At 42.1% G+C, this 27633-nt stretch overlaps 1 protein-coding gene across 1 annotated transcript; it reads left to right on the top strand.

The window, feature by feature from the left end:
• On the top strand, positions 1-26834 carry LOC146009664 (BPI fold-containing family B member 6-like). Its single transcript, XM_083150120.1, has 12 exons — positions 1-71; positions 1217-1321; positions 1418-1564; positions 9597-9660; positions 11545-11605; positions 11919-12025; positions 15334-15507; positions 17015-17068; positions 21146-21307; positions 22763-22830; positions 25996-26038; positions 26715-26834. Exons 1-12 carry the CDS (start codon positions 1-3, stop codon positions 26832-26834), a joined length of 1176 nt encoding a protein of 391 aa, XP_083006246.1.
• Positions 26835-27633: the final 799 nt, after the last annotated feature.

Genomic DNA, 27633 nt, shown 5'->3' with positions numbered 1-27633 from the left:
ATGGGAGACTCCCCAGAAGCTAAGAAAGCCCTGGGTAAAAAGGGTAAAAGTCCGATCAAGGGCATTACAAAGTAAGTGCTATTTTACAATCATCATGCACACATTATAACACTAATTTATACTATTCCTTATACAGTTACAGAGCCATGATAATGGATAATAAGAAGCAACACTAAAAAGCCTGTTATTTTTATTAGTAGTATAACGCAGAAACCCACAGCACAATTTGGGGAAGGGCAGCCATATACCATACATTACTTGGGGCCTAGCCTAGCACAATAGGAATATTTAATATCATGTACAGCATGAACTTGTCTAATTTGCTTTCATTGACTTTGGTGAAAGGTGTTTGCTGGGTGGAGAACATGTGACAAAATATTATTGATGGTCAATGATTACAGTTTAGTTTAGGTTTTCTGCACTCCAGTAACGGTATCTAGATGGTAGGTTGACAGATGGTAGGTTGACGATGTCTAGGTCGACAGTCAATAAGCTGACATCATATGGTCGACATGTATATGCTCGACATGCATAATCAACATAAGTCAAAGGACGGCATGGCTATGGTTGACACATGATAAGTCTAACATGAGAATTTTGGGGTATTTTTGTTTTCATTTGTTGGAACTTTTTCATACATTCCCATCAACGTGGAATGGTAAGGTGTGCCGAGTGCAGCTGTAGTGCAGCAATGCACCTGACCCAAAGCATGGTGAGCAAAGTGAGCCATCTGAGAGGAATGCGGTACACTAATTGGGGGTCAACATGTCCATACGACACAAAAAAAAACATTAAAAAACCCACGTCAACCTTTTCACATGTCAACTGTTGCTGTGTAGACCTTTGGTAACTGTTGCCCTTGTGCATGTCGACCTCAAGCCCAGTTCATCTCCATAGGAAGCAATGTGACCTACTGTAAGGTGGGTTCTAGCTGCACTTTAAGGTCTCTGAGCAAAGCTGAAATTGAAAAAAAACATGGATACAGGTAAAGTGATTGTATTAGTAACTCTTTCAGTTGGATTCCAAGGCACCAGAAAATTAAATAACTATTTTTTTATATCAAGGCCAAGAATTATTCTGTGCAGTTGCCCTTTTCTGTGAACATGGCTAGTACAGACATAACAGACATTTTTAAGAAATGTTTCTGATATACTTCTCGCAGCACTCACAATTATTTAAATATGTAACACTAACAATTATCTTTTGTATTTAAAAGTATAAAGATGGAAAAGTTGGAGTTCTCCAAGATTTCACTCTCCTTTCTGTCTGGCGCTGGCCTTGAAATGCATGTGACAAATAAGATTCATATCACTGGGAAAAGGTGAGATGTGTTATCTGAAAATAATTGGGGGGTCTACAACCTTAGCAATGTATTATTATTATTATTATTATACATAATATTCTGTGCTATTTATAGTTTTCTTGGAGGAAAGACGGAGTTGAAAATGGAGGTTAACATTATTACAAATACAAGCTTTGAGAAAGGAGATGCAAATTGCCCTAAACTTGTGAAAATAGAATGCAAAATCATTCTCATTGATGTCAAGGCCAATTTGCCAAAAGGGTAAGCAGAAAATAATATGTTGGTTTTCTTCTACTAGGCCTCTGATTGGGCAGATTCTTAATATACCTGTGTTATGTTGGATTGAAGCTATTAGTGTGGTGCTTGTGGCACTATTTGTTATAATCATTCAGATGAGAGGAGACTTGTTACTTCCTAGTTCTTGTTTGTGTTCCTGAATGTGATATGTCATGTGAACAGTTATTATATCTACCTGGTTGACACAGAGGCATGATGAACTGTTGACAAACCATTCCTAGAGGGTTTTTTGGCTTCTTATGCTGGGTACACACCAGGACAACTAGGGCCCGATCCCCTCAATCTAGATCCAATTCCGACCAATTGGATGTAGATTGTGTGCTGATTGGGCCCTTTTCTGTCCTGGTGTGGACCAATACCGATCCGATGACCGGTCCCGCGGGTCGGTCGGTCGTTATTGAGATCCTACCTGCTGCAGGTAGGATCTCAATGACGACCATACAGCCGGGTGCGGGTCGCCATCGGATCGGACCTGCTCACGGTGCACATCGTGAGCGGGTCGTGCCCCCCCGCGTCACCGTGAATGGGTCGGACGAGCCACTGACGACCCGCTCACGATGTGCATCGTGAGCGGGTCGTCCTGGTGTGTACCCTACATTACCTTCTCCCGCCAGCAGCAGTGGCTCCAGCATCCTGTTCTGGGCCTCAACAGTTCTTGCAACAAGAACTTCTATTGTGGACATGTGATGCTCTGTGTTCCATGAAGAATTTATTCCCCTTTCTTTAACACTATTCCCCTTTCTTTAACACTAATCTCTAACTGTAACTCTCCCCCTGTGCCTAACTCTATCCTCCCCCACAGCCTAACCCCTACCTCCTCCTCTACAACTTAACTCTAACCCTCCTTGCAGTGCTTAACCCTATCTGTCAGCACCCTCCGATGGATGACATTTCACATAGTGACATATTGGATGTCAATATTGCTAACCTCAATGTCCTCAATAATTGTAGAGGTAGTACTTAATTATGCCACCAAGGGTAAATCAACAGATAGGGTCCCAAATCTCCAATCGGTTGTGGATGGTGGAGGTTTTAATTTCTGTATACTCTAAAACAGAAAGAAGAATAGTGCAACACCTTTTTCTGAAAGGGGATAACAAATTATTTAGCACTCACAATTTCCAGGTTTAAAAAAAGCATATAATCACCAGCCGGTGATAAACTTATAATTATGTCAGGATGTCTTAGAGTGGTTCATTAATATACTTTAGCATAGTAAAAAACAGTACGAGCTTGTCCTAGTGCAAAGTGACTGACTTTGGCGGGAGAAAAAATCCCTAATAATTTACCCATTTTCATGGTCACAATTGTGAATATTGTGTGTTTTCTCCTGAACATGTTTATAATAGAAGAAGCACAAATACTCTAAATGGAATTTCAGTGACACTGTGTGAAATATAACAGTGCATATTGGCCCTTAATCAGACCTGATCGCAGTACAAATTTGTTCTCAAAATGGGCAAAACAAATGCTGCATTGCAGGTGGGGCAGATGTAACGTGCTGAGAGAGTTAAATTTGGGTGGGGTGTGTTGAAACTGAAATCTAAATTGCAGTGTAAAAATAATGCAGCCGGTATTTACCTTGCACAGAAACAAAATAACTCACACAAATCTAAAGGTGGCCATACATCTACAGATCGATTGTCAGATTGGGCCGGTTGACAACTTGACAAGCAACTCTCAGAATCTTTGATATAACCCAGGGGGGTTCCTACAAGTTTGTAGAGAAAGGGACCAGGGGCGATGAAGAGGTGTTAACACATCCAAAATGAAATGAAAAGAAATTGTGATAATAGGTTAGAAGCAACCTTGATTATTGGGAGATAGATTGGGAGATATTCTCCCGCATACAGATGGTGAATTCCCCAAATGAAGTACAGCAAGGCTCCTCTCCTTCCAACGCGTTTCGACAGGATAACCTGTCTTTTTGGAAGCCTTGAAAAAGACAGGTTATCCTGTCAAAACGCGTTGGCAGGAGAGGAGCCTTGCTGTACTTCATTTGGGGAATTCACCATCTGTATGCGGTTATGATTGGGGTATAAGGCCAATACCCCAGTCACCAGGTACCGTGTTCTTTCCATCTGGTGTTTCCCAACCTTGGTTTATGTAAATAAAATTGTACACCCCTTTTTTGAAAGAGTTTTTTTCTGTCTCATTTTTATGTATGGTGCAATCTATGGATACATACTGCACTTAAGAGACTGGGTTCCCTTCTAAAAAAGAAACCTTGATGCGCCTGTGCCAGCAACATACATTTGTGAGTACGGTACGCATCCAGCATTTGAGAATCCACTCGTGGTGAAATCCCTTAGTGTTGTAAAAGAAACCTTTATGAGTACAATTCTCAATTCTTGAGCGTAAGTACGGGTATGCATTTGAAGAACCCTCTCCCGACTGTTGTGATAAGAATATCTCCCAATAATCAAGGTTGCTTCTAACCTATTATCACAATTTCTTTTCATTTCATTTTGGATGTGTTAACACCTCTTCATGGCCCCTGGTCCCTTTCTCTACAAACTGTATCTACACAGGGTTGAGTGGTGACCCCTTCCTTCGGACCGGCAGAAGAAGAGCGACTGCGCCTTGGGACTGATAACTCTTGTTCGTTTTTGGGTTCCTACAAGTTATTCAGAATGAATACATAACTTGTTATTACTGCATTGATGATTTTCAATTTGTTAAGCTGAGCATTTATTTATGTAGTGTGGTGTTTGTTATCACATTTTTCAAGGTTGTCCCACAGAAGTATTTGCCAGAAATTGCTACTTTGTAGTTAGTGTAATGTATGTATTAAAAGGGGTTAACTCTTGAAGGTCTCCATCAATGGTGCCATCAGTGCTTAACATTGGCATGACATGAAACCAATGGAGAACCATTGATGCTTTGAAATATCACTGCTGTGGTACTTGGCAGGTGTACATGGAAAGACTGAGCAGCTCATTGATTGGGCAAAGTGGAATACATTTGTTGGAGCTTAGCACCCTGCCTCCTGTGTCAAGAGAAAATAAATTGCTTATAACTGTATCTGAAATCATTGGAGAAAATTTCGACCTCTGCTATTATTGTGGAAACCATTGACCATCAGTGGCAAGCCATCACTAATTGCTACTGTAACCATCGAGGATCCAAGCCATGTTACATGTGGTCTGGTGGCTTAGGGGACCCCAGGTCCCAGTAGACAATATCCTGCACCTTTTTTATCCCATAGTTTTTAAAAATATTTCCTTGCTGCTGTCCCATGCCCTCCACCTCTTTCAGTGGCTAACAGGGCCAATGACCAAGTGCCGTCACATTGGAGACCCACTGGCACCAGGTGACAGTACACATGCCCCTGTGAGCAATGGGGCACAGGACACACGTCAGAAGCAGTGCCCCGAGTACCTGACACCCTCCACTGCTAGAACCATCTCCAGGGCAGAGGAAATTAGTTACTTATGACACAGATGAGAACAATACATGCCACATCACCATTTGTACAATGCGAGCTGCCCTTTGCGATCTTTGCTGCTGCCTGGTCTTCAAGGTCTATGACCCAGAAGTCCCTCTAAACATGGTGTAGGGGTCTTTGGTGCATTTGAAATTGTGGGGTTTTCAACACATTTCTACTCTAGTAAATTCCAGCTTTTGTCATCTCCACTCTTCCTTCTGCCCACTAGGGGGCATTAATGTGACAATGGTGTGTGTGTGTGTGTGTGTGTGGGAGGGGGCTTTAGATTTTTTTGCCATGGGACCTGTAATATTCTAGTAAGGACTCCTGACTGTACATACAGTATTCATTCTTTGAACATCTCATGGATGTAAGAATTAGTTACACCACACTGTCCTATATTAAATAATAAAGATTATGCTAATCATATTCTACAGAAACATGAAAGAAAATAATATATTGTTAAGTAGTAATGAGAGTGGAATATCTGTTTTCAATAACTGAATTATTAATGGGTGATTCTCAGTCTGCAAATAGAGCTTCTGTAAGTCCAGTTCTGCAGTCCATTGGTATGTATCTACCCATATATATCAATAAAACATTATTTAATTATATTAAATATTGTTCTATAATTAAGGACCAAGCCAATGTCTACTAGACTGATCTCAGTACAATAAACTATGACAAGGATCACAAACACAAGATGTTGTATTGAACAGCAGGTTAAAGCATCTCAGGTTAATCTACTGTATCTGCAAACATTATTACAGGCAGTAGCATAAGGCAATCTCAGAATTACAAACTTTTGCAAAGGCTCCAGCGGTCCCTACAATAGCCCACAGACCCTGGCCTATTGCTTCGGTAGCAAATCCACCATCAAGAGCAAGGTAACTCTGCCCTGGAAACCTTTATTTCAGGAAAACACTGGGTTTGTTACTGCTCCAAAACCTGGTCTGGATATTCCACATTACTTTCATGTGGGGGGTCATGCATGGCCTACATCACAAAACGTACCTGGAAAGACTAAAAAATCTGGTACTTATATGTTAGTTGGGCGCCCAATAAGCTATTTGCTTAGTTTTCTGCGTCCCCACGTGGGGTTCGTTAAGCTCGCCACGCTATGGGCTCGTTAAGATCGCCACGCAATGGGCTCGGTAGCTCGCTGCACTTGCCACACTATATAAAATCAACTCCATGCCGACATGGATAGTGGGGGTATGAGCATACTTACTATAGTGGGCGTCCAACTAACATATAAATACCAAAAATCTTAATATGTATAGTTTAAAGCAGAGAAGGGAAAGGGGGGACATGATAGAAACTTTAAATATATCAAGGGCTTTAACAAGGTACACGTGAGAGACATTCTTCACAGGAAGAGGAGCAACAGAACATGAGGACATGCACTGAAACTAGAGGGAGGAAGATGCAGGGGAAATTTGAGGAAAAATTACTTCAAAGAAGTTAAGGAATAGCCTTCCATCAGAGGTGCTAGAGTCAAATACAGTAGAGCAATTTAAACATGCTTGGGATAGGCATATTCATATCCTTACAAAGAAATAAGGATCAAATATGGTTTGAGGTAACATGTCTAAAAAAGGGCAGATTAGATGGGCCAAGTGGTTCTTATCTTCCGTCAAATTCTATGTTTGTATAATAATAATAATAATAATAATAATAATAATAATGATATTAAGATAGCACTTTTCTCCCAATAGAACTCAAAGTGCTTTACCATTGTCTTTACAGCTCAAAATACAAAACAAGCTTAACAGTAGATATTAGTGAAATGCTTGAGTTAATAGGTAAGTTTTTAGTCTATTTTTAAAGGATTCTACAGTGGGTGCTTCTCGCACTGTGCGAGAAAGAGACTTCCATAGAGTTGGAGCAACAAAGTTGAAAGCTCGACCCCCAGATGAATCCAGGTAAATTCTGGGTACTGTTAGTAGTCCTTCTTCAACGGATCGTAGTAATCGAGTAGGACAGTAAGGAATCAGCAGCTGCTGCAGGTACCTTGTGCCTTGGTCATGTAGGGCCTTGAAAGTGAGTAGTCTAATCTTGAAAATAATTCGCCATTTTACAGGTAGCCAGTGAAGGGAGTTATGGGTACTTGTGAGTTATCTGGGCGTCCGATTTTGGTACTAGATCGCATGCGATATCGCATGCGATTTGCGATTTGCATGCGATTTAGCATGCGATTTGCATAAGATTTGCTATTCATTTCATTACCCCACTATCCCCAAAGTGTGTCTATCAACGTGAACCCGAAGCGTGGCGAGCGCAGCGAGCCCGCGAGGGGCGGCGGTACGCGTCCTCCGACCTTTTCATGCCCTACTATCCACTAGGGCGTGGAGTGAGAATAGAATAGTGTGGCGAGCGCAGCGAGCCACCGAGCCCGAAGCGTGGCGAGCGCAGCGAGCCCCGCGAGGGGACGCGGACACCTGTGAAGCCCGCAAGGGCACGCGGATACCTGTGAAGGTGTCCGCGTCCCCTCGCGGGGCTCGCTGCGCTCGCCACGCTTCGGGCTCGGTGGCTCGCTGCGCTCGCCACACTATTCTATTCTCACTCCACGCCCTAGTGGATAGTAGGGCATGAAAAGGTCGGAGGACGCGTACCGCCGCCCCTCGCGGGCTCGCTGCGCTCGCCACGCTTCGGGTTCACGTTGATTGCCACGCTTCACGCTAAGGGGATAGTGGGGTAATGATGAATAATGAAACGGATAGCAAATCGCATGCGATATCGCATGCAAATCGCAAGTACCCAAAATCGGGAGCCCGGATAACTCACAAGTACCGAGTTATGTGACAGGAGCGGGGCTGGTTAGTTAATAGTCTGGCGGCTGCATTTTGTACCAGCTGCAAGCGGTGCAATTCTTTTGATGGGAGACCCAGGTAGAGAGCATTGCAGTATTCTAGCCGTGATTATATAAATGTATGAATGACTTTAGGCAGGTCTTCTGAGGGAATTAAGTGCTTGATTCTGGCTATATTCCTTAGATCAGACATGTCCAAACTATGGCCCTCCAGATGTTGTGAAACTACAAGTCCCATCATGCCTTGTCACAATTTTGCTATTAGGGAATGCTAAAATGATTTAAAGGCATGCTGGGATGTGTAGTTTCACAACAGCTGGAGGGCCATAGTTTGGACATGCCTGCCTTAGATGATAGAATGAGGATTTGATTGTGGCACCTGGGGCGAAATGTAATAGGGTAGGATTTTTTTTGCAAGAAAAAAAGTCGCACCAAATCGCACATTAAAAATGTGCATTTTTGCCGCTAATTTGCATATGTAATGAGATGCGAATTTGCTGCAAAAAAAGTGCGATAGGGTGCGATTTAGGGCGTCTTTTACTCATTAAAATGTGCGCATTTTAAAACATGCGATTTTGTGTAGAAAAAAAAAAACGGGAAAAAAATGCCTGGGGTATCCCCTCCTGAGCATAACCAGCCCCGGGCTGAAAGAGCCGGTCCTGGTTTCATAAAATCACAGGAACAACCGTCGGGGTTCTGTGGATTTTATAAAACCAGCACCAGGCTCAAGGGCCGGTCCTGGTTCCCAAAATACGGGGGACAAAATGACTAGGGGGAGGCTTGCTGGGACTCATAGTTCCACGGTATAAGAGTATAGTTTTTAATCTATATTTTGACACCATTTATCAGCTCGATGCCCACCGCCCAGGGGCATCGAGGACAGCCCCGGGCTTCAGCATGGGCAGGTAAGTTCTGGAGGGGGGGGACCCCTTCTTTGGGGGGGGAGGCACTCCCCCAGGACCCCTGCCCATGCTGACTGGTCAGGGGGTGAATGCTTTGGCCAGGGGGACTTGTATAAAAAGTCTCCCCCGGCTGTGGCATTACCCTGCTGGCTGGTTGGGCCCGGTGTTGGTTCTTGAAATATGGGGGACCCCTAGTCATTTTGCCCCCCATTATTTTGGGAACCAGGACCGGCCCTTGAGCCTGGTGCTGGTTTCAGCCCGGGGCAGATTATGCTCAGGAGGGGGGACCCCACGCATTTTTTTTTCCCATTTTTTTTAACCCTTTTTTTGGACAGAACAATGCACAGATCACAATGATCTGTGCATGGTTCTGTCAAATTCACCAGCCAGAACCTGGTCTAATTTTTTTGCGATTATTGGTAACCTTTACCAAAAATCGCACCCTATTATATGTGCGAGTTAGATGCTTTCTAATGGGAAAACATCTGGATGCAAATTGAAGTGTGACTAAAAATCGCCACTTCAATATGTGCGATTTCGTGGCAAAAAGTGTGATTTTTTGCCGCGATTCGCACCCTATAAAATATGCGATTTTTGGAAAATGGCCGAAAACTGCAGATTTTCTGGAAAAAAACCCCGCAAAAAACAAAACCGCAGCCTATTACATTTCGCCCCTGATGTTTAAGTGTCAGGTCATTATCCAGTATGTTATTGCTGACTCACTTCTCCCTTACACAATTTTCAGGTGAGCTGACTGCCACAAAACCAAACTAAATAACATTTGTATTGACTGTCACAAACTTTCTTTTGGCATCATAACTAAAGGATTTATACGTGATGTTTATTTTTTTGCAGAATTTTACCCAATGTGATGAATAATTTTCTGGATAAAAATCTGAAAAAGCTTTTGCCTTCTACAGTAAGTTAAGCTACCTTTATTAATTCATATCGGAACATATAGCTGCTGACTGCAACATTGAACAAAAACAAGTAACTTTGCATTTAGACAAACTATGTTGCAATGATGCAAGGGGTAGGGGCTGGGGCTAAGGAAATAGTGGGTGGACATTTGGTAAAGGGGCATGGCCTAGTGTAGCAACACCTGTTTTATCATTTTGGGGGGCATGCCCAGCACTCTCTTAGTGACAAGGCAGCTACCAGCCACCATCCTGCCGATCTTCCCTCTTCCTTGCACTGAAGAGAGGCCGTGCGCAGGTCCACCACATCTCTTCAGCGATTGCCGCTGCTCTGCAGGGTTGAGCAGCAGAGCAGTGGTGATCCCTTTCTCCTCTTTAACTGCCCCCCCCCCCCTCCCCTCACGTGCAGGACATTGCCACTCACGGGAGGGACACCGGGACAGTTCAGCTGTAATTAGGACAGTTGCAAATATTATTTTGGGTAAATTCTCGCTGCTTTAGCATGTAGCCAACAAATACTGCACAGTTCTAGTTTTACACTACAGTTTAGATTTAAGTTCGGTGTGTTCTCTTTCAAATCTAAATCTCTCTGCACGTCATAAATCTCTCCCACCTGCAGTGCAACATGGTTTTAGTAAGGTGCACAGGCCCTTTTTTTATAGTTATTATGGGATATTTAACCTTTTCCATACCAATTATGTTATTTATATAACTTAAATATGTTTGAAAGTTTCATATTTTGACATCCCCTCCAGCCTATAATACAGACCAGTGCATGTTTTATGTTTCACAAGTGAAATAATTAGTGGATCTTTTTAAATGTGTCAGCAAGCAATTAATGCATCTGTACTCCAACTAGGAGATCTGGAAAACATGTTAGGGGTCCCACAATGCTGACTTTGGAAACCACTGCTATACACTGTATAGGCTTACACTGTATACACTGTTAACCAGGACACCTATGATTAACACAGGTTCTGTGGCTGGCTAAATTTAAGCCTGCATTTCAACTGGTTTTAATCACAACATCTGAGAAAAGGGATATTATGGCAAGCATAGCTGTAGACCATTTATACTATCTATCTTCAGGACCCCATACAGTTCATGATTTCCAGGTTACCTGTGAATTTTTAAAATGTGATAGTCGGGGATACACTCAATGCTTCTGTCATGTGACCTGTGGGAAACATTAACTTTGTGGGATTCTGAAGCCAGAGTTCTAGTTCTAGTATTATTAATACTGTATACGAAGATCAATCTACAGTATATACATTTGTCTAGGGCAGGTAATAGGTTATTCTGACACTTACCCTAGTCTTCTGAATTTTCTCCGAGTAGGGGATGTTGGCTGTGGAATGGTGCCCACATCTGGAAAACAACCCATTCAGTTCAAACAGGTTGTCCCTACTGCTGCATCTGATGGCATTCTGTTATTACTAACCCTGTATACAGTATGTATGCAGCATTACAGTACTGTACCTGTACTGCACTCTGTATGAGGTATACTACAACCTGTTAAATGATAATTATGCTCTTGTCATCTGTTGACCACACATGCTCTATAATCAAGAATTTTGGAACTCTCTAGAAATCCTCCATTTTCTCCTGTGTCTCCCCTTACTACCTAGTGGAATCTTAATAAATGTATAAGTGATAACATGCGATCATTTAAAGAAACTCATCCACCATCACGTGGCGGTTACATTTTACGGTGAAGACATTTCACGAACTAGCTTTGAGATTACATTGAGGAGTGCCAAAAGGACATTAATTAAAACATAATGTCCGACTGAACATAACATACAATGGCTCAGAGAACAGTGTCCAATAAGTATACAGGCTGTGTATAAATAAAACTTCCATTTTAAATTATTTTTATGTTTCAGTTGTGCCCAGCAGTGGACCTCATACTTACTGAAGTAAATAGCAGGATATGTATAAAAGACAGTAAGTATGACCTGCCAGAGTACAAGAATTTTGTTGCAAAGGCAAAATATACTGTGGAGATGTATATTAATAAAAACTGGGAACTATAATAATAAAGGGGTGATTTTGCTATATTTATCACTACACTTAAATATGAAGAAAACATAAATATCACATTTTCGAGCTGAGATAATTATATTTATTTATATCAACCTTAATCCATTGTGTTTCACGTAAGATACTTTCCTATCTAATTATTGTGCTTTATAGCAAAACCCATTACAACCTGCAGTCAGTAACAGATATTTGTAGCTTTGTCTGCTGAACTAATTAGCTGTATCCTCTCCAGTTAATTTGCCTATTGGAAAATCTGGAAGTCTCCACTACATGGAATCTCCAATGCCAACAGTGACAGATGAACATGTGGAGTTAGAGTTCAATGTGAGTTTAATTTAAATTCCTAGTTAGTATTTAATTGATCGTCTAAACGTTAGCTATATATAAAAAAAAAACCATCAGTTCTCAGATTCTTTGCATTGTTAATATATTTCTTTTACTTTTACGTTATGCTTGTGGACAGATCTATCTATCTATCTATCTATCTATCTACTAGCTAAGCCCACTCGAAGCAAAAGCTTCGGAAGCTAGTCTGCTACCTTGTGATTACCTCTGTGTTTCTGTATGTGTGATTGCCTCTGTGTTTCTATTTGTGTGAAAGAGAAAATATGTAGTTTCATTCGCTGGCAGAAAATGGCAGTGTTTAGTTTACACATGGACACTAGACACACACACATATATATGAAAAGAGGGGATATCACAATCATATATCTTCTGAAACGGGATTCTGATGTTCAACAATGAAACGTAGACTTCATTCAAGATGTAATTCTTTATTTAAAAACAACGCGTTTTGTCAACACGACTTCATCAGGGGCAATACCATATACGAGGTATATAGTATAGAAGGTATTCCTTATCACAAACAATGAATTAAAATCGTATCAACGGTATAAAGCAGACTTCGCAAGTGGATAATCAGTTTTTTTTTAAATTCCAACAGGAAGGTAACCACAATATGGATAGAGTAGTTCACTCCACTGCAAGCTGAGAGTGCATATATATATATATATATATATATATATATATATATATATATGATCTATCTATCACCCCCTATAATCAGTGCCAACTCCTACCTATGCTGAGTATGGTAGCTGTCACTGTAGGAGAAGAGCCTGCTGAAGAAGGGTCCACTGGAGGAGACAAGCCCTTTCTGGCACCGCCACTGGCCGTGTCCCGGTACCTGCATAATGAAGATGATAGGCCCATGCACACAAGTTGCAGCTTGATTGCACATGTGCAAACCCCAGCCTTTATTGACTGCATTGGCTGCAGCTAGAGCTGGCTTGGGCTGACGATAAGGAAGGGAGGGGCTTCCTAAAAAAAAATAACACATGCTACATGCAGTCCAGACTGGCGGTCCAGGAAGGAGGCACCATATCTCAATAGGACTGTCATAGTGTCTGTGACTGACAGCTAGGACTCCAATAGGAAGTCACTGCCAGTCACAGAGAAGGCAGTGCAGTCTCATTGACTGCATCTGGCTCACTCCCGATGTGGTGTTTTTTACTAGGGGGATGCAGTCCTGCAGCCGATAGGTAAAATCCTCTGCTGATTATAATATATTTCAATAGTTTTAGATAAAGACTTAATTTCCTTAAATACAGTCAATGGGCTGTCCATCATCACTGTCATTAATCTGACTACCATTACAATAAAGAACCATTTCTGCTGACAGTGGAACTGTCTTTTTCAACTTCACATCTCCATATCCTACACCCATGTAATTCAAAATAAATACATAACAGCTGCTGCTAAATATACATTTAAAGTTAATCAAGACCAGCTTTCAGCATATCATGAATTGGTGGCATATTCACAAGACCATTAATTGAAGTTAAATTGATGATAAATTACATTTTCATGAGGCATCTAATTAGCTGTGGGGTTTGCTACATGTGGAAAAGCTCTGAATGTCACACCAGGAGCTATTCAATAAAACTGCCTTTTCATCTGCCGTAGTGCACCCTGGGTTAGTGCAAGTTGAAACATTAATTCTACTTAATGAAAAGAGAATGACAGGCCGAGAGGTTATTCACAAGCTAACCAATACAATGCAGCAGTATACGGTCATGAAAACCCCATGTTGACCTTTTGACTGTTGACCTAGCCATTGTCAACCCAATGCTTGTGTTGACATTCCATCCATGTCGACCTTAGATATGTCAACCTGTTTCAGGTGTTGACCTAAGCTATGTCAACATTCAGTGGTTGACCGAATGCATGTCGTCCTTCAGTTGGTCGACCCAATGACCCATACCCAGACCCTATCTCTCCTCATGGGATGTCATTCACATTGTGAATATGCTTAACTATAGAGTAATCATGTGACCAGGCCTTACATGTATACCCCCTGCCCCCCCTGGTTCCACCTCTCCTGAGGAAGTAAGTATACACAAGAAACACCCGAATGAGGTCTCCTTGGACCCTCATACATTAAGAGCACCTACAGTACCATAATGATGTCATACAGTGGGGTGTGGAATTACAGCAATGGCTGGATGCTCGAGCTGCAGGGGGCAGTCAGGGCTGTGGTGTGCACATCTGAAGTATCATATGGATTAAGTTAATTGGTGTAAGGCTTAACAACTATTAATTTTTGAGATCCCAAACATGAATCATGACAAATGATAGTGCACAATGGTAAGGGTGTGTCACTTTCAAGTGCAGCAGCCTGATATCATCTACCTAGTTGTCACCACCCTCAACAAATTACAATATAAAACAGAAAATAATGGGCTACACACTGGCGCTGTGATGTATATTATAAATAGTGAAAAGAACTCCCCGGGAAAAACATATTTGATGGCATTGTTTCAAGTTTGTTTCAAATAAGTTGTGAACCTACCACACTATTGGTATATATATATTTCCCTTTCATGACAATGCCATCTTGAGAAACTTGGAGTGAAGATTGAACCTTCCCATCGGTGGACTTATCTCAACATTCATCACACTTTTTCACTATTTATAATATACATCACAGCACCAGTGTGTATCCCACTATTTTGTTTTAGATGGATCATGACAAGGCCGTATTGCCAAATCCACCGTAAGATTGCAACAGTCTACATTATACAACCTTTTTATGCTATCTGCTGTACAATCACAGCTCTCACATGCTCATTTATATTACTTAGATCGCTGTCATGATTCATGTTCCTTTATATGGCAAAGGCCCCTCATGGTCCTACATGTACATTCGTTAAAAGTAGAATCACAGCAGATATCAGTGAGCTCAGCTGTGGGGCCCCCTTCTTGAATAGCATCAATACAGTATATTACAACAATCCACTTATAAACATTTTAAAGGATCAAGTTTGATTAATGCTTACAGGAAATGTGTAATAAAAAAACGATGGTTACAAATATGGGTGTAAGTATATATCATGTAAGCCTACAGTAGCTTAACCCTGTTTGATATATTTTAGTGAAGGTGATCTGTGAATTATAGTCCAATTGTGTCCAACTCAGCATAAGCCCTGAAAAGGTGTATAATAAAATTACCAGCAAAAATGCATAAAATTAACACATTTACCTCTGGTTAACCGTTTAATATGTGATATATTAATAAATAGCAGATTATATATACATTTAAATATATGTTTAAATATACATTTATTTTGAAGGCCCAACTACTCAATGGAGAAAACATCACTAACCCATCGGAGAACTCTACAATCTCTTTTGTGCCGCCTTATCAGGAAATGACAACACTTCTTCTTACATCCACGTTTCTTGGGTGTGCTTTCACCGTCTTTCAAGCGGAAGGGGCATTAAACCTCCTGGCTAGTGAAGATGATGTGAGAATAAAAAACTGATGTCACTAACAGTGTAAATACAGTATGCAGAAAATTGTGACAGGATCCATAGCAAAACTTGGGTATTTCGTTCTGTTGCCATGCCACACTTTCAAACTCAGGGCCATCATAATAGCATTGTGGGCCCTAGGCAAAGAAATGCACTGGGGCCCCTACTTAAGTATACAAAATCCTAACTTCCTGTGGTCTCTCCACCTGCTATCAACCATCCATCAATTAGCATGTGCTTACAGCAATTAACTGTTTGGCTGCAAGCCGGTAGAGAACATTTCTCAGCAGCTCTGATTTTGTTTAATTCACAACCAAACCAGCTGGGCAGCAATCTCTACACGCCTTATAAGAAACTTCAGAGGCACAGGCATATCCCTGCTCAAAGGCTCCTAGAATTGTGGGGCCCTAGGGCAGCTGCCTAGAAAGCCCATGCGTTAAGATGACCCTGACCAAACTGTATATATATATATATATATATATTTTGAACATGTTCAAACTTAATGTCTTTATCATACTGCTAGACTTTCTCAAATTTAAGCCCTGTACACACGCTTAGATTTGCTTTAAATTTGATGTTAGATTCGATTTTGTATTAGATCTGGCCTTAGATCATCCCATTCGATTTGGCATTAGATCTGTACTTTTGCATTCGATTCGATTTCGATTTCACAGTGTAGGCACAATGTACTCATTCGATTTACTGGATCGAATTCGAGATTTCTTTGGCTGCACAGTAGATTTTTCTATTCGATTTTGAGAAAACGGGAGCGCGCATCGAATCAAATGCAGATCAAAAGTGTCCTAAAACCATTCAATGTGGATTTGATTTTGCTCCTATAAGCAAAATCGAATTGAAAACAGGGAAAAATCTAAGCGCGTGTACACAGCTTTTGTATGATTCTTTTTTGAAAATCTGTTGAACCAATTTATATAATTGTTTTGCGATTCAACATGCAGACATCTCTATTTCTTAAGTAAGAGGAACCAACACGTATCAAGGTTTATATTTTTAAAGACCGTCATTTATATATACTTTTAAACATTAATATATACTAGCTAGTTTACTTGCATTATAATCGAAAGAATCCCATAAACTTGAAGTAGAAAATTTATTTTAATAAATGCATAATCATACTTTAATTTTCTGTTAATTGTTAATATGTTTAATTGTTTTGGATAACTTTCTCCAGGAGCTGCTAATTTTCTTAATTAACTTTTAACATTTGTTTAAATGGCATTGTATTTTATTCAACTAACACTCAACTTACAATGTTGTTTTATAGATGGGGGTGCTACCACCGATACCAGTTTCTAGAAATTAATTTAATGAATAATAATATTTGAGTTGAATTCTAGGGCGTTGCTGTAAAATGTTTTAGTTCTCTATTTCCTTTAGGGTGCAGATATAAATGTAATAGAATCCAGTCCTTGTTTTAAATGAAACAATACGCAAGACTATAGTATAGCAATGCCAAATTAACTTTCTTATTTTTCTAAGCTTGCAAATGCAGGAGCAATGTCTATATCAGCCCTAAGTGACATCCTTCCTGAGGTAAGTGTTCCCTTTGTCTCTGTGCAATGTTATAAATGATTTTTTAAGGAAAGAAAAACGGATTGTCATATGGTGGTGCACCATTTATAGAGAATAGAGTCATAAAATTTACCTTTTATTAATTTTATTTAAAAGTGAAGAACACGAAATATGACATACAATATATAACATTAACACAAGTGAAAACAGTGTGTTTTTAAAAAGCACGTGCGAGTTCCAAGAGCAAATCCCTCTATTATATTTTATCAGTGACACTACTATGTTTCTCCTTCTTGACCTTTAAACAATTGTTCGAGGAGAGAAGTGTGTCAATTTAGATTAGGTTTTGTGTTCTATGTACAAATGTAGATTTTTAACAGCCTGATTAATAGCTACTTTGATGCGGTAATAGGCACTCAATGAGTTACAAATAGACTGATGGCTCAATTAATTACCAGAATGTCTGGCGTTAAGGCCCCCATACACTATGCGATTTTGGGACGATTTCATCCGATTTCGGCACTTTGTGCCGATAATCGGATGAAATCGGCCCAAAATCGTAGATATGTGACATTTGATCCGATCCGATGCGCGGTCCCGTGCGCATCGGACCGGATCAGGGAGGTCGGACGGTCTGTACATACGATCACGTCCGACCTCCCTGTATGCATATGCCTGCCACCTGACAGGCATATGCATACAGACACGGGGGAAGTAGTGGGGGCGGCCAGCGGCAGCGGTGGTGGGGGCGGCCAGCGGCAGCGGTGGTGGGGGCGGCCAGCGGCGGTAGTGGGGGCGGGCAGCGGCGGCGGGGACGGGCGGCGTTTGCGGTAAACGCAGTGTACTTACACATAGCAGCAGCGGCGGGGACGGGACACGCAGTGGCGGCTATTATATTTTTAAAATACTTGTCAAATGACCGGCCGCTCTCTGATTGGCTGAGAGCTCTCCGGCCAATCAGAGAGCGGCCGGTCATTTGACAAGTATTTTAAAAATATAATAGCCGCCACTGCGCGTCCCGTCCCCGCCGCTGCTGCTATGTGTAAGTACTGTACACTGCGCTCACCGCAAACGCCGCCCGTCGCCGCTGCCCGCCCCCACTACCGCCGCTGGCCGCCCCCACCACCGCTGCCCGTCCCCACTACTGCCGCTGCCCGCCCCCACTACTGCTCACCGCCCTGCAGCTCCCCGGGGTTTTTTTTACATGGGATAAATCGCATGCGATTTATCCCATGTAAAAATGGCACATCAAGTGCCAAATTGTATGTGAGCCTCCCGGGGAGCTGCCGGGCGGCTCGCAGGTAAATTGGGTCCGACTTGTCCCTAGGACAAGTCGGCCTAATGTATGGGGGCCTTTAGGCTTGTTGTATTACTTATGTATTAGTGATACAATTGAGCTACATGGAGTCTCAGTAACGGAGTGTTGTCACTGATCAGTTACCCCTTTCGTCTGAGGTCACTGTTTGGAGTCAGTGCTGCAGAGCGGGTTTTGGGTGATAAGACACCTCTATTATATGTAAATGTCAGTTACTGCTGATAAATAAATTTCAGTACCAGGATGGAAAATACTACCACATAGCTAGTGCTGTTGGGTAAGCTGATAGGTATAATGTCCTTTCCTTGCACCGTTAATCTGAAGATATGGGTGTAGTCGCGGTCGCAGGGGGACACGTTAAACAAAAACAGCTTGAATATGCCCTATATTGGAGGTATACAGTGGGTTCCCCCCCAAGGAGGGTAGCGGTAACTGTGTTGGGCTGACAGAAGTAGTCAGTTGATCCCCGTGCTGTCGACCTGATAAACTGGTCGCTTACAGCTAGCGGGGAGACCGTCTGTCCTCCGTCCAAACAGTAGCTATCGGCGTGCACTCCCTGTCCTAGGGACAAGTGCCGCAATCAGGGTGCCAAGGTGCCGTACGTCTTCAGTCCAGCCCTGTGCCACTGTCAGCTCATGCTGCTGCTGCTGCTGCTGGCGTGGTCTTAGGGTGACTGAGGACAAGAGGCTGCTAGTACATTAGAGTCCTGAAAAGGACTGGTAAATACATTCATAGAACACAAAAAACCGGTATAGGTGCCCAGGGTAGGCTTATAAAGCTTGTTCTAATTTGAATGGTCCAATGGTAGTGCTCTGGGTCACAGAGGTCCCGCCCCTGTTACAGTTCACCTGTCATTCTAAGGTATATATCCCTTCAATTATTTCCTGTTGCGATTATATATGTCCTTGGCTGGTTTATTAACTTGTAGGTTCCATGTACATATATATGTGTATGTTCTTGGTGTTTAGAACAACTGAAGTTCACTTCTGATTAGCGCATATATATGGTTTATTATTTTCCTTTGGTCTGTGGAATCACAGAATGTTTAGCTAAGGTGCACCTATGTGTCAACATGAGGTGCATGTCGACTATTATAATAAAATGTTTAACGTAATTTGTTAATAGAGTTATTCATTCCTGTAAGTACAATCGGGGTCTAATCCCGTATGTGATAATGTGTTGTGTCGTAGGGCTAGTGAGGTGCAGTGTTAAGAAATATATTTGGTCTTGTGTGTCCCGGCATCCGCTTTAGGGACGTGCACATATGAAGATAAGGATGTGGATGTTTGACCATAGATAGATCGGTGAGGTGGTAGGTGACATTATGGCGTGCCCATGTTGGGTGATGGCACATGTATATTATGTGAAATCGTGTGTTGGCAAGTTATATTTGCGCAATAGAGGAGAGAAGGATGTTGCAGTAGTCAAGGCGAGAGATGACAAGAGAGTGAATGAGAATTTTAGTCGCGTCAGTGGAGAGGAATGGTCTGATGCGTGAGATGTTGTGTAGGTGAAAGCGGCAAGACTGTGAGAGAGCACAAATGTGGGGGGTGAAAGAGAGGGAGGAGTCAATGATGACACCAAGGCAGCGCGTTTGGTCGGTGGAGGTGATCTCGGTTTCACCAATGCTGATGGAGATAGTGGGAGAAGAGGGGATGTTCGGGGGATGGAAGATTAGAAGTTCAGTTTTAGCCATGTTTAGTTTCAGGAAGCGTTGGGTCATCCAGGCTGAGATGGCCGTGAGGCATTCGGAGACCTTGGACAGGAGTGATGGGGATAGGTCGGGGGAGGAGAGATAGATTAGGGTATCATCAGCATAAAGGTGGTAATGAAAACCATAGGAGCTGATGAGGGTGCCCAGAGAGGTGGTGTAGAGGGAGAAGAGGAGAGGGCCAAGGACTGACCCTTGGGGAACACCGACTGGTTGCGGGGTAGTAGGAGAGGAGAAGCTCGGAGTGGAGACAGAGAAGGAGCGATTGGAGAGGTATGAGGTGAACCAGGAGAAGACCGTGCCAGTGATGCCAAAGGAGTGGAGGGTGTTGAGCAGAAGAGGGTGGTCAACAGTGTCAAAGGCAGCCGACAGATCAAGCTGGATGAGGATAGAGAAGAGGTCTTTGGATTTAGCCGATAGTAGATCGTTAGTGACTTTGGTCAGGGCAGTTTCAGTGGAATGTAAAGGGCGGAACCCAGATTGGAGGGGGTCTAGAATGGAGTTAGCAGTAAGTGGGCTTAGGAGACGATTATAGGCCAGACGTTCTAGGAGCTTGGAGGCAAAAGGGAGGAGGGAGATGGGCCTGTAGTTGGATGGAGAGTTGGGGTCCAGATTAGTTTTTTTGAGAATTGGGGAGACAAGAGCGTGTTTGAAGGAGGAAGGGAAGATCCCAGAGGATAGGGAAAGATTAAAGAGGTGAGCCAGGTGAGAGCAGACTGACGGACTGAGACGACGGATAATATTGGAGGGGATAGGATAGAGCTGGCAGGTGGAGGGATAAGCGGATTGAAGGATAGAGTGGACTTCAGCGGCAGTGGTGGGGTAAAATGAGGACAGGGGTTGGAAGGAGGGGAGTGGAGATGTAGGAGGGGAGGAGGGAGAGGGTGAGGTCATGGCAGCAGTGATGGCAGTCCTGAGAGAAGAGATTTTGGTTGAAAAGAAGGTAGCAAAATCAGCGGCTATGATGGAGGACGGGAGAGCTGGAGAAGGGGGGGAGAGCAAGGAGTTCTCATTCTTTTTTCTACCTAGGTGCACCTATTGTTCTACACTCATTCATACATTTTTCTTACAGCTTCCAGCAGGATTGCAAGACTCCAAAATAAACATTTCTGTGAATAAATCTGCACTGGTCACACTGGACAGCTCTAAAGCACTACTCCACCTTTACTCGATAATGGAAGTAACTGCCTCTTTCCCAGACTCAGACACTTTCACCTTATTCATAATAAATCTGGTAAGCTGTCAACCTGATAATCATCCCACAGAAATGGCATATGTTGTGAAAAAATAAAAGATCGACCATCAAATATAACCGTGCTTTAGATTGTATTCAAACGGCCTTCAAATTGTACGTATCTCCATTAGAAATGATTAAGCACCCTGTTAGAGTTAAACTTGAATACATTGTTTTATTTCTATGAGCATACTGAATTCTGCATGCCCAAGTGGTAGGATTTCTATAACAAATGAATTCTATGGACTGTTCATGAGCTATGGAGGTAAAAATGCATTTTGGAGGGAATATTTGTCTGTCTGTTTTTCCATTTATTCCGGCCTTATACAAAAATGACTGGATGAATTATTTTGAATAATTATTATTTTCACTAGTGTATGGCTTAGTGATTTAAGGAACCTAAACACAATGTTCAGGGCCAGATATCACCGTATTCCAGCGGATCGGGCCAAGAAATCAGGTAAACACTTAAATCACATGTGTATGACATCCGATCCAATGCACGGTCCCGTGCGCATCGGATCGGAGTCGTAGGTTGGATGGGCTGCACTTAAGATAAGTTGTACATGCTGCCCGTCAGTGGCACATCGCAGGTGCTTTTTGCAGAGTGGCACTCTCGCCGCTCTGCATCTGCGGTGGGTCTCAAGAGGCGGGTGGCTAGAGATAGGTGGCGGGCAGAAGTATTTTAAAAAATTACATACAAAAGAATTTATTGCATGAAAAAATAGCACATCAAGTGCCAAATCACATGTTAGACTCCCGGTAAGCTGCCGGTTGGCTCACGGAGGAATTACTTGCGACTTTTCCCCTCAGAAAAGAGGTATATAGGATGATGCAACATCAAAGAAAGGAGCAAAACATTTTGAACACCTGAGACAGGAAGAATTACATATGGATGCATATACAGTTTAAATAAATATATATTAATACAATACAGGATTATCAGAGGGTGCAATAATGAATTATAGTACCACCCAAATATTTAAAAAATATGTAAGTGTATACTTAACAATAAGAATAATATCAATAAAATAAAATATAAAATTGTTTTTAAATAACAATTTTACAGTTTAAGAACAAAGGTGGATATCATATTTTATGTGTGTCCAATATCAATACAGAAATAGATAATATATACACAGCGCTCACCTTAAATGTAAAAAAGGATATTAATAAGTATGCTGGTGCATATCAGGATGGTGTGGAATGAATGGAAATGACAATTAACCAGAAATGGTGCATTAATAAATCAATTTTATTATATTGGTTGCTACCTAAATGCGCCTGGAATAATTTACAGGAAGACCTGCGCGGTGTCACTCTCAGGAACCTTATGGGGTATAAGAGTATTCTTTAGGGACCTCTTTTGTGCATATGACCCTCACCTGGGACCTTTGTTCACTGGTGAGGGACCTAAATATATAGCAACTAACAGATTCTCTCTTTATTTTGCAGCATATGAATTTTAAAATCCAGTTCTCAGTCAATGAAAACCGCTTATACTCTTTGCTTTCCCTCGACAGGTACGAAGTGATAGACTTAGAATAAGATACATCTAAAAAAGAAAACAAATACTTTATTCATTTTTCCCTAATTATTAATTTACATTAACAAAAAATAGCAAATGTTACTGATATTAGGAAAACTACTGTATACTGTAGCAACTGCTAGCTGAGATCCTTATACCACTATGCATATCCAGGGTTATGGTATAGATCAGTGGTTTCCAAACTTTTTGGAATTACTTCACCCAACAGTGTTATTATTTTTTTCATGTCGTCCAAAGGCCCAAAGTTTCTTATTGAGAAATTCAGAAATAAATAAATCAAGTAAATTGTATTTACATGTCATCCTTAGGGTCATATATGCAATGAGGGACATGATTTGCTTTTGTTTGACCACATCATTTAGGATTAGAAGTACAAATAGTGGTTTTGGCTATTAAATTGACCATAACAAATTTGAATTAGCCCCTGGACTACCAACCTAAGGCACCCCTGCAAGTGTCCCGATACACCCCAGGGTGCCAGGGCACACAGTCTGGGAACCACTGGTATAGATGATAGACAATGTCTAGGTCAGAAATCACTAGGTCAACCACTAATGGTCGACAATGAATAGGTCAAAACCTAAAAATGGTCGACATAGACTAGGTCGAAAATGATCGAAGGTCAAAACAAGCAATAGGTTGACACAAAAATGTTCTATAAAGGAAAAGGTCAACATGATTTGTTCATGTTTTGGTGTCTCTGTTGACCTATGTCGACATGGGTATTGTTTAAGTGTATGACATCCCCTTGCATGGCTCACTGCGCACGCCATGCTTAGGGGACGGTGCAACCTAGACATTTTCAACACGTTGACCTGATACCCATATCCAGGAGGCAGACGAATTCCTCTTCATTACTACCATCGGTACTTGTGTAGTTTCTCGGCGGCAGTTACGTAGTTAGCGTAGTGTCCCTGTCAGAATCAGCGTAGTGTTCCCTCGGCCAGCGTAAGCAGCGTAGGCAGCGTAGTCAGCATCCCTGTCAGTATCAGCGTAGTGTTCCCAGCCACCCATGGCTAGCCGGAGGTTACGTTGTTAGCGTAGTCAGTCAGGTGTCCCTGTCAGTATCAGAGTCGTGTTTCCGCCCATTCACAGCCAGCTGGAGCTTACATAGTTAGTCAGCGTTACGCAGTTAGCATAGTCAGTCAGCGCTTATTACATTGTGTGGGAACCATTGACCATTTTAAACTGCCTGACATGACAGGTGTGAATGTGTTCCTGAAACACCCCCACTATCCACGCCAGCCCAAAGCGTGGAGAGCGTAGTGAGCCCCGCAAGGGGGCGTGGTACGCGTCCTCCCGACCTGTTCATACTCCCATTATCCACGTTGGCGTTGTGCTAATTAATAAAGTGTGGCGAGCGCAGCGAGCCACCAAGCCCAAAGCATGGTGAGCACAGCGAGCCCCGCAAGGGAATGCGGAATGCACGTCAAGTAATCCGCGTCCCCTTGCGCGACTCCCTGTGCTCACCACGCTTCGGGCTTGGTGGCTTGCTGCGCTTTCCACACTTTATAAAATCAACTCCACGCCGACATGGCTAGTGGGGGTATAAACAGGTCGGGCGGGCACGTACTGCGTCCTCTCGCAGGGTCCGCTACGCTCACCACGCTTCGGGCTGCCGTGGATAGTGGGGGTTTGAAATGGAGGCATTTGCCAGTATGTAACATGGAGCACTGGCAAATGTGTCCTTTATTGTGCATGAGACGCTCTTGCACGCCGCACCCCCTCCCTTTGTGCACGAGATGCACGTACTACCGAACCCCTAACCCTGCCCGTCTCCCTGAAGCGGACACAGGCAGAGTTGCCATACCCTGCCGCAATAATTAGTGAGACGCTCCTGCATCTCAGACAGATGGAGCGCCTCTCCACCGGTGCCCCCATGATCCCCGGCGTCCACCAGCGGAGGGCATCTGGAGGTTACCGGCGCTGTGTGAGAGGCGCTCACTAGGCTTGCCAGGGACGCCGGGGACAGAGCTGCAGCTCCCAGGGACAGTACAGTGACTAGCTGCCTGACAGGGACACTACGCTGGCTACGCAGGCCTGCCGCGGAGTCACTACACAGACTACGCTAGGTAGCCATTGGGTTACGCTGACAACGAGCAGTGCCAATAGCTTACAGTCACAGCTCGCTAGTCAGTGTTCAACTGACCCCTCTGCACTTGCCGTTTCTATCTTGCTGGGTTTTTCCATCAAAATGGCGAGGCTTGCGGCTAAATGCAGCGGGATCGCTGCATTATCGGTGAACCTCGCCGTTCAGGAGATTCCCTGCCGTCCTCTGATGGCGAGGAGTCCACCGGAGGAGCGGCCGGCGCAGGGGTTAAATGGTGAGGGTTGCTTGTTTTCATCTGAAAACAAGCCACCCTTGCCGCAAACACTCCCTCGCCAGCAGCATTTATTACTGCCCAAGGTATCACAGATGGTTTGGAAAATCTAAAATAGATCCAACGTGATCCCTAACAACCTAACTATAAATTTCTGCCGGGACATCCCCATATTTGTAAAGAAAAGTTCCAAACTCTACCATTACTCCAGCCAGATCCTTAAATAAAGCCCTGAATCTAATCTGAGATTAGGTACAGTACATGCCTGGTGGTGATATCATTTTCCTGTCATGTAACAGCTTTATGTTTCATAGAATACTAATTACCAGTTTGTCAAAATAACGGAACAACATAACAGTAATGTCAGTGAAAAATGGAGCAACACTTGATTTCTTCTGTTAGGCATCATCTAGTGGCCGCCAGGGACACAAGACACTTTAATCCCCCCTCCCCCATAGAGGTGAGGAGCAATGTTAGCCATTGATTATATAGGATGTTAATTTAATACTTTGTCTAAAAATATATATTATGCAATTATATTTACAATTATATTTATTATATCTACACACAAAAGGAGATGCCACCAAGTAATGAGATCTGCAGGCACTGGAAGCATAGAATTCAAACATTTATACTTGATGGCTGAGATAATAGCATATCCTCAACCATAATGGCATGGTAAGGATCACTACAAAAACATACACAATAGTACATCAATAGTATACATTCAAAAAGTATAGTGAATTAAGCAATGTTCATTTTTAGATTTTAAAGCTGCTTGAATTAGTGATATAACTATGCTTCTTTGATTTTCTAAGGAAATTTCTTTCCCTGGAATCATCCTCAGTTGGACAGTTTGCTGTAAGTATTTATTAAAGTCCAAGTACAAGCATTACTTACACATTGTGGAGTTTTGTCAATGAACAAGATGCGGTTTGGACAAGAGTACAACCATGTGTCTCTAGAGCAGTGATTTTCAATCTTTTTCAACTCATGGCACACAAAAATATTTTTTTAGAATTGCCAAGGCATACCATCAGACCCTCACAGGGAAAAACAAACAACCTACTAAAAAAACAATCACACTGGTCCCCCTAGGTAACAAAAACAAAATACATTGGCCCTCACATGAAGAGACCAGTAAATAACAATTGACCTGCTGGTGGCTATAAACTGGTGTGGACATCTCTAGGTCTGGTGGCACAGTTGAGAAGATCTCAAGGCATACTAGTTTGCCATGGCACAGTGGCTGAGAAAATGCTGCTCTAAGGCATTTACGTATCTGTTTGCATTTACACAAACCCCCTTACTGTATTGAACCCATAGTTAGCAAGCCCCTTTCCTTCCCCAACCAACCTCCACCATCACTTTCTTTTCAGACAACGCTACATGGGTACATATGAATGCCCTCTCTTTTCTATATTTGTGGATATTACACTAAACAAACTGTTGTTCAGTTTAGCATAAGCCCCTGAATGTCTATGTGCGCTAAAATGTTGTAACAACTTCCATATCTATATTATTTCATTTTATTTAGGTGGAAGACTTGAAGGAATTTGTCACTTCTGTGATTGAAACAGTATACACTCCTGCAATAAATGGTACAGTATATTTTAAAACAGACAAACTGATATTCTTTCCCACAAGAAGGCAATGATCACTTAGGGTGTATTCAATTAGTGCTGATGTTTCCAACAATCACATTTTTCGCAGATTTTTGTTCAAATTTACATTCAACATTTTTAATTCAAGTGTGGATTTTTCAACTGTCAGAAAAATCGGCACAGTTGGACACCACTTAGATTTGCACTGAACCACATCTTTTGGTACAATTTACGGACATTTTAGACCACTTTTGGGTTTGTTTTCATCTAATGAGGATTTGCCCCCCAAAAAGTGAAAAGGCATGGGTGAAAATATACTAAAACATGGTCAAAAACACCCTCAACTGAATATGAATAGCAGAATTTAGTGCAGTTTTTTCAGCTACATAAAAAATAGCACAAATTGAATACCCCCAGAAAATGTCTGGATGACACCCACAAAAGGTGGCTCAATGTCAATCAACTTGGGAACGGCTTTCAAATAGAGTAAACATTGATTTTTGTCTCTGTTTTAACCTCGTGCATGCATACTGTGATCCATATGTACTGTATGCACAGTCTTTTGATAATCGACTGCCATGTGAATTTGCACAACAACCCTAAATATCCTCCTTATAACAGAATATTATCTTTGTACAATGTACAGTATAGTGTCAATCTGTTTCCTGAATATTTTCCTGAATATTACTGGAATTTTTAATAAAACTGTACATGCATTATATCATCAATATAAAGAGATGGCAACAGGTTTTTTTTAATAGTACTAATAGCATGATATTTTTTGTAATAAATGCTAAGTTTTATACATATAACCTGTTGGTCTGTTTATTTCGGTAGGTGAGTGCCCAACTA

This window comes from Crinia signifera, chromosome 6 (genome assembly GCF_055691185.1).
Source record: "Crinia signifera chromosome 6, ASM5569118v1, whole genome shotgun sequence".
In the NCBI taxonomy this organism is placed as follows: Eukaryota; Metazoa; Chordata; class Amphibia; order Anura; family Myobatrachidae; genus Crinia; species Crinia signifera.
This window is presented reverse-complemented; position numbering and strand designations above follow the sequence as displayed.